At 38.1% G+C, this 13,198-nt stretch overlaps 2 protein-coding genes across 10 annotated transcripts in view; both read left to right on the top strand.

The window, feature by feature from the left end:
• The window catches only part of tacc2 (transforming, acidic coiled-coil containing protein 2), a 67,871-nt gene extending 62,393 nt beyond the window's left edge, over window positions 1–5,478 (top strand). For all 9 annotated transcript variants that reach the window (XM_074675760.1, XM_074675754.1, XM_074675753.1 and 6 more), the window contains 4 exons: window positions 2,083–2,243; window positions 2,347–2,453; window positions 2,677–2,797; window positions 4,533–5,478. In XM_074675760.1, coding sequence (XP_074531861.1) covers window positions 2,083–2,243; window positions 2,347–2,453; window positions 2,677–2,797; window positions 4,533–4,598 — 455 coding nt within the window. In that variant the 3' untranslated portion in view covers window positions 4,599–5,478. The remainder of the gene's footprint in view (window positions 1–2,082; window positions 2,244–2,346; window positions 2,454–2,676; window positions 2,798–4,532) is intronic.
• Window positions 5,479–8,341: 2,863 nt separating this feature from the next.
• ly6pge (lymphocyte antigen 6 family member pge) lies at window positions 8,342–12,838 on the top strand. The gene is made up of 3 exons (XM_074676347.1): window positions 8,342–8,581; window positions 10,178–10,294; window positions 12,209–12,838. The coding sequence occupies exons 1-3, from the start codon at window positions 8,521–8,523 to the stop codon at window positions 12,400–12,402; spliced, it is 372 nt and encodes a 123-aa protein (XP_074532448.1). The 5' UTR covers window positions 8,342–8,520; the 3' UTR covers window positions 12,403–12,838.
• Window positions 12,839–13,198: the final 360 nt, after the last annotated feature.

Raw genomic sequence — 13,198 nt, 5'->3', positions numbered from 1 at the left:
ATTACAATCGATTTATTTAGGAAATGTTCAATATTTATAAAAAAAAATAAAAAAAATAAATGAAAATAAAATTTGTATATATATATATATATATATATATATATATATATATATACACACACATATATATAAATAAATACACATATATATGTGTGTATTTATGTATATATGTATATATATTATTTTATGATTATTAAGTCTTAAGTTAATTTTTAACTATCACTATTGTGTTATTTTTAATAATAATAACAATAATAATAATAAAAATATTATTCTTATTAATAATAAAATTATTATTATTATGATTATTATGATTATTATTATTATTATTATTTATTTGTTAATTTATTTTTATTAATATTTTATTTTATTTTATTTTTTTAATTTATTTACTCTTATGTATGTATCTATTCTTTTTCCTTTTGCCCTCTCTTAAAGAGACTGTGAGGAGTTTCAAAGTGATCTTGAAAAAGTTTCCTTTCTAGATATCTGCCTGATCCTATTTCAAACTTTAAAATGAGATTATCAGCACCAATATTACAGATTACAGGTTATTTAAAATGATACTTCCTAGCTTCCGGACTGGATTGATTTGCGACGTGTCTAAGTCTCTATGACAACACCACGCCGGCTGATGAAGTTTAGTAGAGAGAAAAGAGATCTGTGTTTTTTTCTGCTGAAAATGATTTCTGTGATTAATTTTGTAGTGATGGTGGACACTGGAGTCTAACTGTCAGACAGAAAAAGGACAGAAGAGCAGAAGAAAGAGAAACAGGAGAGAGATAGAGCATGAGCTAAAGGCTAAAACACAAGCTAAAGGCTAAAAGGGCTAAACTATTTGTGATAATGTTCATACCAGCTACTTAACTACGGTACAAACTGACAGTGTTTACTTGTAGTCACGTTAGCCTATAGACACGTCATAACACCGGGCTGCCGATAGCACTACATAAAGCCAGCTAATACATCATACTGATAAATACCTTACCTCATGGCGTTGTATCCAGTAAAAATTTGTCTTTAACAAAGAAAATTTGTTTAGATCCGATCTCTATTTAGTCCCAAAACAAACACACGCCTCACTAAAAGTCACATCTTTATAACAGTGTGTGTAAGACTCTTGGCCAGATCCTCCACACAGCATCTTTAAGTCTATTGTAGATATTTACTAAAAAATAAAATGAGATTCCTAAAATGAAAAAACAAAACTTTTTTGTGAGTGTTTTTTTTTTTGTTTTTGTTTCATGTAATCTGAATAGTAGCCCCATAAAGATTGATTCTCATTTAAAGTGATACAGACATTTTTTTAACATATGATTAACTACATTCATGATCCTAATGTTGTATTTTCTAATGCATGTTTAGTTTGCATGTGAATTAAAAAATAAAAAAAGGGAACAATTGTATCTTAGATGCCTTTATAAAAAAAATAGCTGCACACTTTCACTTTTTTTTATATTTACACTTCTTTAAAACCAAAACAATTCCAGTTTCAAGCATCGTGGAAACCTTCACGTGCATATCTGTGCTTACGTTCCTGCAGCGTTCACGCTGTCAGCAGTCCCCCTGCAGCATTAGTGAGATAAGCAGGTTGCACGTCTAAGCTTGTGACAGGAAAGGAAAGAGAAAGTGAGGAGGGGTCTGAAGTCCTGTGGGAGCTTCACAATCTCATAACTGGGATCTAGGAGTCACTCCAGGCGAAGCTGCCCTGTCTCTGTGGCTTTTCTGTCAACACATGTAATAATAGTCCACACAGAGAGGGTTGAGTACAGTAGATATGTGTGTGAGGAGTGTGTGAAATATCTACTGAAGCAAAGTAACTAAGTGTTGGTGCTTTGTTGCTCCTCATCTCTGCAGATCTCTTTAAACTTGACCATTGTTCAGTGTTTGTTTGCATGCAGATCTGCTCATAGAGCGTCGTTTAAAAGCTGTGTAATCACACTAACCCACAAATCCATTCTGTTAAACTGTCAGAGATAGTTTGGTTGTATCTGTGTGTGTGTGTCGGTGTTTAAACAGTGTATAACATGTGAATCAGCCTCTCAGCTCACAGACCCGACCTTTTCTGTATGTGTCCGTCAGAGGACGACCAGAAGGAGAAGTCTCTGTCTCATCACACCATCCAGCAGCTCATCATGGAGAAGGACCAGGCGCTGGCCGACCTCAACTCGGTGGAGAAGTCTCTGGCCGACCTCTTCAGACGCTACGAGAAGATGAAAGATGTCCTGGAGGGCTACAGAAAGGTGACTAACGCTCGTATTACTCAGAGCGATCGGCCCTGAAAGTCTCCTCAAACCGCTTTCGTCCCTTCTGGCGAGTAATTAAAGTGTCTCTCGTCGTCTTTAGAATGAAGAGGTCCTGAAGAAGTGCGCTCAGGAGTATCTGTCCAGGGTCCGTAAGGAGGAGCAGCGCTATCAGGCCCTGAAGATCCACGCCGAGGAGAAACTCGACAAGTGAGTTTAATCACACTCTGGTTATCTCATCTTTATCCGTCCATGACGGTTTTATCTTTCCCTGCGAGGAAACGAAGCGTCCAGTAACTCAGAGTCTCAGTTTATGATTAAATCCTTTCAGAAACTCTCGTTATCTCTCCTCCTCTGGTTCCTAAGACTGTCCACGCACATTCAGTTACACTGAGGTGGCTGAGATGTCTTTGCTTCATTTGTTTTATTTCAGGGCCAATTCAGACATCGCTCAGGTGCGAGCCAAAGCCAAACAGGAGCAGGCCGCCTACCAGGCCAGCATGAGGAAGGAGCAGATGAAGGTGGACTCACTGGAGCGCACTTTGGAACAGAAGGTCAGTCTAAGGCTTTGTTCACAGACAGTGTTTCTATAGTATCAGCTAATTTTAAAACTTATTATTTATATTATTATTATTCAATATCTATAAAAATGTGTAAAAATATAAAGCTGGGCATACACTGTGTGACATTTTTTGACCTCCCCAAAATTACACAAGAGCGTCAGCTGTCAATCATCGTTAAATGTGACGTGAAACCTCATTTTTAACCTCGTATAACTAATGAAAACGAAACCTTTCAGAAAAAAAGGACTTGAATACAAGGCAGCCAAATAATATCTTCAAATCACCACAACAATCAGACGTGAGAAACATTTCTACCAGGTGAATTAATTTTTTAAAGTTTGACCACAGCCCATCTGGAATGACTGGGGAGATGGATTTTGTAACCTATACTGCAGCCAGCCACCAGGGGGAGCAGTTTTCAGCGAGACCTCACTTCAAGCAGAGCAAGATGGCGTCCATTTTTTTTCCAGTCCATGGTTCTCATACTATACGTCCATAAACCACACATCAGACTCCGTATTCTTCTTCGGTAACACTTAACTTTAGAGGTCTGCAAATTTCATCCCACTTAGGTCAAAATAAGACAAAGTTTTTTCTTATTTCTTTGAAATTTCATGAGAATTTCGTGAAAATTAGCTCATAACTTCTGGCCAGATTCGCCTGTACTCGCAGTGTCTATCACAATCAGGGAAGGCTGATTTACAACCCCACTCTGGGTGAATATCTCATCTGAAGTCTTCAGTTGTCAAACATTATAGGCCTAATCATAAAGGTAAATCACTTTGCATGTGATCTCAATTATGCATTTCAACAAACTGGGTACTAAAGAACTTGGTGAAATTGAATAAATAACTATCAACTGTTTATTGGGAAACTGAATTATTCACTGAACATTTCAAAGGGAATTATCAGAGGAAACAATGAAGCTAACTTCTGTTTTCAAGAACTGAGCAGCTATTTATCACCTGCTTCTCTGGAAACAGCAGAAACATTGAGATACTTCCAAAAACATTTTGTGGTGGGTTGTGATTTAATTTCACATGAATTATTTGCTAATTGTCACCTTCTTACCTTGAAATTCGGAGTAAATTTCAAAGGAACTGGAAAAAAAACAGTAACCTACCAATTGTGACTTGCGACAATGAATCTGGACATTATTTTAAAGAAGTTTCAAGAAGCTGGACTCTTGTATCTGTGACCGCTACGTCAAAAAGAGGAGAAGAAGAAGACAAAAGAGGAACCAGGAAGTGGGAGACACATACAGAAGATGCTCAACAAAAACAAACGCGCTGCCTTGGTAATTTGTGCCAATTTGTGCAGAGAGACAACAACAAAGAAAAAGAAGGCATGTATGTAACTACTTAAGCGTAACTTTTGATACTCCTGCTTTTTTATTTTCTTGTTTCTTGTTTTGACGTCACTTCAGAGATGGTGCATGCTCTGTGCGAGAGGCTGAGGCCGGTCGGCTCGAGGCGCTGCTTCCACTGCGATACCTTCCCGAGGAGCGCCCAGGGTTTCAAACATGTTTGATTTTCTTGCGATCAACGGATTTGTGATCAGGAGCATGTCATGAGGTGTTAATCCCTCAGCCCAATCCAAAAAATAGATACACGAGAGTCAGATTAGCTCAAAAGAAGCCGACAGTCGCACAGTGTTTGCTTGGCTTAAGGTGAAAAGAAATCTGCTCTGAAATGTTTTAACTGTGTGTATTGCGTCTGTTTTCCAGAACAAAGAGATTGAGGAGCTGACGAAGATCTGTGACGAGCTGATCGCAAAGATGGGGAAGAGTTAGCGTCCACAGCTCACCAAGGCCAAACCCCACAGAGACGAGAAGTGGACGTTTACACACCACGAAGTAACATTTCCCACTCTGTAAAGGACCGATGGACTCTGAGAGACGAAGCCGTCTTCACCATGATTTCCTACTGACTCTGACTCTGTGTGAACAGGATCCACCGGAGCGGCTCCTCTGAATCACTCTGTACATTTTTTGATGTGTCAGTGTTTCGTTCTGTATCAGGGGTCTGGTTTCAAGTTTTAGAAAATGTATCATATCACTTATAAATGTGTGTGTGAGTGAGAGTGTGTGTGAGTGTGTGAGAGTGTGAGCATTGTTCGTGGGTTAAATTATCTATGAGATGTTGCCATGACAGCCACTGAGGGAGAAGACTGTTTACCTGCTCCTGTTGTTGTTTCCTCCTAATCTGAGAGACGGAGACTTTGAAAACGAGTAACAAACACTTCAGATCAGTCACAAATATCCTCGCACCACCCAGAAAACACCATCCACACCGTACCTTACTGCATGTAAGACAACTTATACTGTTAATGTTTGTATATAGAGTACTGTAGCATAATCCCAGTATGAAGCGGATCCTCTGCATCTTTTTTGATAGTTAATCTGTCGTCCTCCACGCGCTCCTCCTGTAACCTTGTAGATAATCGTCATTCTTTATCATAGCTTTCTGGATGAAATTGTGGGACTATATTTTGGATTTTATTTTGATATAAAGCAAACTAATTGTGACTGTATCCCGTTGTGACCTGGAGTTATTTAATTTTGGATGTCCGAGTCCTGCTATGGTCGTTGTGTCACACTGAGGAGAAACTCCTCTGCACAGCTCCTGTACAGCATCTGCTTACAAAGTGCAATAAAAGATGGCAATACAGCCTGATGGTCTGGGATGGTTTTTTTCAATGCACACAATTTTCTCCTTCATAATAAGAAAGGCTAATGCTCGTGATATCTCATGCTCTCATGATCAGAAAATGTAAAATTTACTCATGTTGAGCAATGACCCTGCTGATTATCGATCCCCCATAAGGTTAATAGTTAAATAAATAAACATTTTAAAATGAATACAAATTTGAAAAAAAACAGCTAAATAACAGATTTAAAAAATATAATATGACCATTAAATTGGAATAAATTTAAAAAAAAGCAATATTATTCTGATTTTTTTTGTTATTATTTGATATTTAATTATTACAATCGAATATTTCATAACATTTTTTTTTAAATCATGTTTTTCAAAATAATTATTTTTTATTCATTTCCATGCTTTTATGAAATAATAAAAAAAATTACAAAGTAAAGTTTTGTTTCATAGTGTCATTTTTCATCATAATGACTTGGTATTTGATATTAAAAAAATAATAATAAATATTTCATAATAATATTGCCTTTTTTAATTAAATTAAAGGCCTTATATATTTTATTTTACGTCAATTTGTTGTTTTAATTTATATAATTTGTATATCTTTGGGGTTTTATAGTGTGCAGTTTCATGAGTTGTTTTACTCCAAACCACAAGATTTATCAAGGATTAAATCCCAGATATACTCCTATTTGTTTAAACCCACCATAAAGTGTCCACAGTAATCACCAATAATAAAAAGAATAAAAAATATCAAACACTTGTGAAAGAATTTAGTTTTTAGAAAGATACAAGACTCATTATTGAAATTATATATTATTAATTGTGTGATTACCAAGTCTTAGGAAAAATATTATTATGATGTTTATTGTCTGTTCATCATTGACCACAAAAAGATACAATAAACAAATAAAGAATTTTTTTTATCCTTTAAATTCCACTTAGGACCCACGCCCGTATCAGCATCAAACAACACAAAGAGTAGAAATAAAGAATAAAAGTATTCAAGTCAGGGCCAGCAGAAACAAAGATAAAATAGTTTGGATTCCTGAGTTTACATTAACATGATGTAAAAAGAAACTGCAGACAATGTACGCAAATTAAATAAAAATACTATCATTCCACAAAAAGAAAGCTCACTTTGCGTACACCATTAGCTGATATATTTTGTACTCTCATGAGAAATGTAGGCCCTGATTTTTGTTTCACAGCTCTTGAACTGAGATTTATTTAATCTTATTTAAAATTATTTAATCTGGGGAATGTAGTTTGTATTATTTGGGTTTTATTGTATTATTGACATAAATTGACTTCAAATAAGAGAAAAATGCTAAGTTTTAGGTTTTGCTGTGTGGTTAGAAATGCATGAACGTTTTTTTAGGAGAATGAGGAAAAAAAAGAAAAAAAAAGAGTTTTTTTAGTTCTGTTTATATGTGTTTATACTTTTACTCTGTCTGAATAACAGAAAACAGACAATTTTTAAAAATCGGTAAATTATAGATAAATTAAATATTTCTCAGTCTGTTTAATACAGAGTTAGGAGTTTACTGACGTGTTCATACAAAGTTACAAGAAGGTGAAAGTTAGTTTAGCTCGAGCAAAGATCTTAAAAGAAGAAAACAACAAGCGCAAGTGCTGCAAAGACGCTGATGGAAACTGGTGTGTGTGTGTGTGTGTGTGTGTGTGTGTGTGTGTGTGTGTGTTTTCATTTTAATTAACAGCAACATCACCAGCCTTATCATCATCATCATCATCACCATGGAGATCCTAATTAACATCAGCAACATCCTTAGTCTCATCATCGTCATCATCATCATCATCATCATCATCATCATCATCATCATCTGCTTTAATAACATTAGTTGCGGATGTTCTCAGAGACGAAGCTTTAACTTCACATCCTCAGGAAGAGCCAAACAATTAAAACTGCAAAAGCTGCTCATCTGGAGTTTAATTACTGCCACAATCACCAATAAACTGCATCACACATCAGCAGATATGCCTCAGTACCAACTGGACCGCTGAACGTGTGGGAACTGGTTAATTAGTAGGCAGGCAGGGGGACATAGATCACTGATGGGGAGAGACTCAGAGGGAGATAAAGACTTCAGGGCCATGCTAGGGGCTGGATGAATACAGGAACAAACTTTACTCTCTAGGGAAGTGAGCTCAGGGATCATTTATATTTCACCCTCAATAAAAGTTGTTGGAAATTGTTGCAGTTTTTTTAAATCCATTTTTTTTTATTTAGGAAAAAAATTGAAATAACAAATTTGTTTGAAATTTTGGCAGTTTTTATTTTATTTTATTTTATTTTATTTTTAATTTTTTATAGCAAACTTTGCAAATTTTTTTGAAATTCCAATTTTATTTATTCATTTGCAATTTTTTTATTTTTTAATTTTGGGGAAAGTTTTGCAAATTGCCATTTCAAATTTGTTCAACATTTTTCAAAACTTTTTTGAATTTTTAAAATTGCTTGAAATCTTTTTCAAATATTTGAAATTTCAAGTTTTTAAAAGTTTTGCAATTTTTTAAAAAAACTTTTCTTTCTTTATTTCTTTTTTAAATATTTGCAAATTTATTTAAAAAAAAAACTGAGCTATTACATATACAATTTTATAAATTAAAATAACACTTCTTCTTCTATAATCTCAGTGGGCATTACAGAGACTGGATTGACACCTGCGGGGTCAGGGAGCCATCCACAGTTCAGAGGTGACTTTCTTAGCGTCCACTCCTGCAGCAGCATGATGTAACGTGGAGCAGGCGGAGACAGAGACCAGATAGGGCTGGTCCCTGAAGGGGGGCGTGGTCAGACCAGAGGTGAAAGGTGCAGGATGAACCCTGGTGTGTGTGTATTCCTCCATCCAGGCTGAAGAAGCAGCTCCACCAGCTGAAGGCCTCTGTGGAGGGCTGCTAATCTACCGCTTGGTGAAGGAGGGACATTAACTTATCAGATACCTCAGATTAAGCTCAAAGGGCTTCTGAAGCAAACAACCTGCTTTTCTTTGTAAGATCAGGACCACAGAGGACCACCAGGGACCACCAGGGACCATGAGGGCTGTCGGGTATTCTCCACTACTGCTGCTTTCTCTGATTCTGCTGGCGACTCACAGTAAGGACTCATTTTGTGGTTTATAACCTTCATTGTCTTCTCTTTCCTGGAAATCTTTGCTCCATCTGTTGTCAGCCTGTCATTTGCAGCAGCCTGGATGTTTCCCTGACAACTCTTGGGATTAGTTTCAGTCCTGATGGTGAATCTTTTACATGAATCCCTCTTAAAACCCAGAAAAACTAACATCTGGGTTTGTAAGACGATGCCTTGCAGGAAGACTTTTCCAAGAAGTCAGGATCTGGTTTTGCTCATTGCTGCTAATTTCTCTGTTATTGAGTTTTGCTTCCCTTCAATCCGCCATCCTTCTCTGTAACGAGCATGCAATCCGGGCAGCTAATCCCTTAATAGGCCTGGAGGCTAATGCTTACAGCATGTGAGTAGATCGGCTGTGCTGCAGGGATAGAATGGGGTCAACTCCAAAACAGCAGGGGGCATTTGCCGTGCCATGTCAACACAAGAAGAAGAAACAGATCAGCTCTTATTTCCAGAGCAGCTGATAAATATGAAGTTAACTGAAGCATCATGGGGCTGTTTTGGTGATTTGATGACAAACATTCACCTCTGCTCGTCTACAGCTCTTTAAAAACATGTTTCCCTCCTTCCCCGTCACACCTGAGCGCTGAAACAAACGTCTGGAGCTCATGCAGGTTGTTTTTGACGTGTAAGACAAGACGTGCACGTCTACAAAAAGATGCCTGAAGCTGTCGTGGTTCCTATAAGAGCAGCTCTGTTTGATCCTCTTAAAGGCACTTTCTGAAAAGCCGTTTTTACAATTTCCCAGGCGGATGATGCTTTTTCAAAAGGAAGTGTTAAAGTGATGTTTCAAAGGTCAGCGACTTCTAAAAGAGCCGCTCCTTCCTCTGGAAGGCTTTAAGGAGACATCTGAGTCGTTTATTCGCTGAAGTGGACTCCTGGAGCTTTGGCTGAAGGTTAGGAAGATTTATTTTTAAAGCAGAGGGCTCTCTTTTTTGTTATTTGCTCGATTTAGGGAGGGCTTTCTCTTCATTTAGTCACACCTCAGAGCTGCCCAGGTGTGGCTTTGTCAGCCTTTGACTAATTTTAATAAAGCGTATGGATGTCAGGAATAAAACTGCATGAAATAAACTCAAGATTATCTTAAATGCTTGAGTAAAGAACAAGATATCGAGTATTTTTCCATGGAGGAGCTGCAGCAGCTCGCTGTCTTATACCGAGGTCTAAATTTGTGTTTCAAAGGACAAACCTGTCAGCGGTATCATTTGCAGCATTTCTGCTAAGTGTGTGGGTCTGAGAGAAGGTGTTTTTCTTCTTAATGTCACAGACGTATTTTAAAAGAACTCACATGGGTAATTTCATCTGTCCACTTGGAAAATATCAGAGGTCTGACCTTTAAAACCTCAGGGACGTGTGTCTCCTGTAATGAGCTGCAGTTACAACTCAGTCTGACGTGAAGATTTCTTTTCTGTGAAGTTTATAATAACTTTTCTATCATAAAATCACATTTTAAAAACTTTTAAAGAGGAGACAGAATTTTTGACAGATTCTGTACAAAAACATCCTTCAATATAAAATCTGTTGTCGGTGTATTAAAGTCTGCTTTGTGTCTGTTTCCTGCAGGTGAAGCTCTGCAATGTTTCACCTGCATGGGCTCCAACAACGAAGACTGCAACCGGCAAGGCTCCAAATCCTGCCCCAGCTACTCTGACGCCTGCGCCGTGGTGGTCGGTCACAACAGTGAGTCCAGATGAGTTTATCTGCTCCACAGCGAAAAGATAGAAAGATAAGAGTCTGTTGTTTGTGTTTGAAACTGTGTGTGTGTGTGTGCGTGTGTGTGTTTAATGGAGGTAGGCTTCTGTCTGGAGACACAGCACAGTCAGTGGGGGGTCCTGAGGCTTTTAAGGAAATGAAGAGCTTTGCTTGCTCCTTGTTCTCGATCGATAACTTTAATTAGGACACCATGTGTTCAGAGTACAGAGACGACTCCTGTTTCCAAATCAAGTCCACTTAATTAACTCCTGTAATGAAACATACTGTAATTATTTATCATAATGACTGAGAAGCCAGGCTGTGGATGCAGCAGATTTCCCTCGCTCATGTCAGGTGTGATAACAAAGAGAAGTCTGAATGAGAGAAAAACTGAAGCGCTTCAATCAAAGTGAAACTGGCTACTCTGTCTAATAAAAAAAATCTTATTTATTTTAAAATAAACTGCAAAACCTGAAATTTTGTCAAGTGTTTTTGTCTTAATTTAAGTAAAAATTGTCTGAAATTATCCGATATGAGCCACATTCAACTTATCAGACCTCATTTTTGTCTTTAAATGACTTGAATTAAGACATTTTTCTGGACTGGTCAGGTGAATGTGGCTCCTATTTAGTCGAAAAAGATATTTTCTACTGAAAATAAGACAAAAACACTTGATAAAATGTCAGTTTTTTGCAGTGTGACAGATGTGCAAAATAAATATTGTATGCATATATTCAATGTCTTGTACCAAGTCTCTATAAATGTCGCAAATTTTGCATTTTTAATGTTGTGTATTTATTTAGTAAGTTTGATTTGTTAGAATTATATGCTGAGTTTGTCACTAGCACTTATTTCATAATAATTTCCTGTTAAGAGTTGATAAGAAATGTTTGAATCCATCGATACCGTTAGCCTTTATGCTAAACAATCCCCTCATCAGTTCTCTACATTATCCCAAAGCTGCTGGACCTTGTGTGGACTAGTCTGCCACAGCTAACTTAGCTTAACAGCTAGCTAACAGTTCCCCGAGAAAATCTGATTCAAGATTTCAAGCTTGAAGTTTTACTGAAGGACTGGGCTCACAGAGAAATGCTCATTTACCAAAAACGATGTGAACAAAATAGTGCTATCTTGATGCTATTGTATACGGGGAATTGCATTGATATGCTAGCAGTTAGCATACATTGATATAACTTCAGCTTCAGGCCCTGTTTACAGAACAAGGTTTCATCTGAAAAGGCTAAAACACAAGTTGACTGAAACACTGTTTCCGTGTAAACGGGAGGCTGAAACGCAACAAAACTTTTGCGCTTCACCTTAAAACCGTTGTTGTTGAGGGCCCCTAAGAATAGAATTTCAACTTTCATTACAGAAACATTTCACAGTTACTCTTTGTAAATAACACAGGGTCAAAACATTTACAGGCAAATGACAGAAATGTTAAGTACAGGCTCATAGCTGACTTTATAACTACAGCAAGGTTCCAAACAGCTTAAACTACTGCTAATGTGACATGAGGTTTTTACTTATTTCTACATATTTACATCCAAAGATGTCCAGATCCAGTGACCAATCTCATATTTTTTTACTTATAAACCAATTTATATGTTATTAAAGCTACAGAGAAAATTCACAGGAGGAACTGATAAGGGGACTGTTATTGATAAAATCTTATCAATACCAATCGCTTTTCAGGACCATGCAAAAAGCAGAAAACGTAAAATTTTCTGATCATCAACCTTGCCGTTTTGGATTAAAATCTGACTGTAGGTGGTTTGAACAATCAAAAACAATCAAAAACAGCGTTGGAGAGCATCAGTCAGGGCAGCTGCTTCACCATTAGATCACATGAACCAGCTGCTAACCCATCATAACTGTCACCTCCCTCCGTCTGATTGTCAGGTGGTGTGATGAAGTCGTGCTCCTACAAGTCCTTCTGCAGTCAGGCCAACAGTCAGGGCTACAGATCGCCAGGCGTTCGAGTCCACTGCTGCTACAACGACGACTGCAATGTGACGAGCCTCGCCTGCCCGCTGCCAGGACTCAATTATCTGCTGCTGCTCCTGCCGCTGCTGATCCAGTGCTTCTTTAAGTAGACGTCCAGCTCAGTCAAACCATGCCTGGAAGTTTCCATCCACGCCAACTTCAGTGCTTACTCCAATTATGCCAAATAATCCCGCCTGATTTCCCACAGCGTCCCCTCTGCTTTGGTTTTACTTTGATATTGCAGCAGAGGAGCCCAAGGTGTGACTGTGAGGAATGAACCAACAGTTTCGGGACGGGATTCACAGAGTTGTGCTCGAGTAGATGCATCTTGTAACAGATTTGTCTAAGCCAATAACGAGTAGTGTGATGAGGGAAGAGCTGGGCTGAAAGGACGTGTTGTAGCTCTTGGATTTCTACTTTACTGCTCAGAGCAAAGAGTGTGAAACTTTTGGATAATAGGAACAAAACTCAGTGTGTGTTTTTCTGATCACTTTCAAATTGAAGTTTTACAGCTCTTCCTCTTTCACCCATCCCACCTTTACCCAATTATTTCAGCGTGGCAGCAGATGTCACTGAGGCTAAAAATGGCTCCCAGCGTTCGATCAGCTGCTGTGCCGTCACATCTTTAGCCCGCTACCTGTCAGTCACACATCTGACGAGCCGTGAGAGATATTCTGGAACATGGCGAGAAAACACTTCTCACACGCTGCAAATCCGTGTAAGCCTTTTACATGCATGTGGTCAGGTGCCGATGAGGTTAATCTGCTGTGTTTGAAGTCTCTTAGAGAATTACCGTGTTTCTAAACTGAGCCCTGAGGGTCGCCTGTCAGGGGCTGCTGTGAATACTGTACAAAGAGAGGATTACGTGACCGATAGCGCACGTTATTTATGGAGTCTTTCACTGGA

Source organism: Halichoeres trimaculatus, unplaced genomic scaffold (genome assembly GCF_033239565.1).
Source record: "Halichoeres trimaculatus isolate MK-OKI-2021-1 unplaced genomic scaffold, fHalTri1.1 fHalTri1_scaffold_8, whole genome shotgun sequence".
NCBI lineage: Eukaryota > Metazoa > Chordata > Actinopteri > Labriformes > Labridae > Halichoeres > Halichoeres trimaculatus.
The sequence above is the reverse complement of the archived record's forward strand: the minus strand, read 5'-3'. Positions and strand labels throughout refer to the sequence as shown.

Coding starts and splice junctions, on each gene's coding strand:
- ly6pge (XM_074676347.1), top strand. CDS start 8,521: ATGAGGGCTGTCGGGTATTCTCCACTACTGCTGCTTTCTCTGATTCTG. Junction 8,582..10,177: donor GATTCTGCTGGCGACTCACA/GTAAGGACTCAT, acceptor TGTTTCCTGCAG/GTGAAGCTCTGCAATGTTTC. Junction 10,295..12,208: donor CGTGGTGGTCGGTCACAACA/GTGAGTCCAGAT, acceptor TCTGATTGTCAG/GTGGTGTGATGAAGTCGTGC.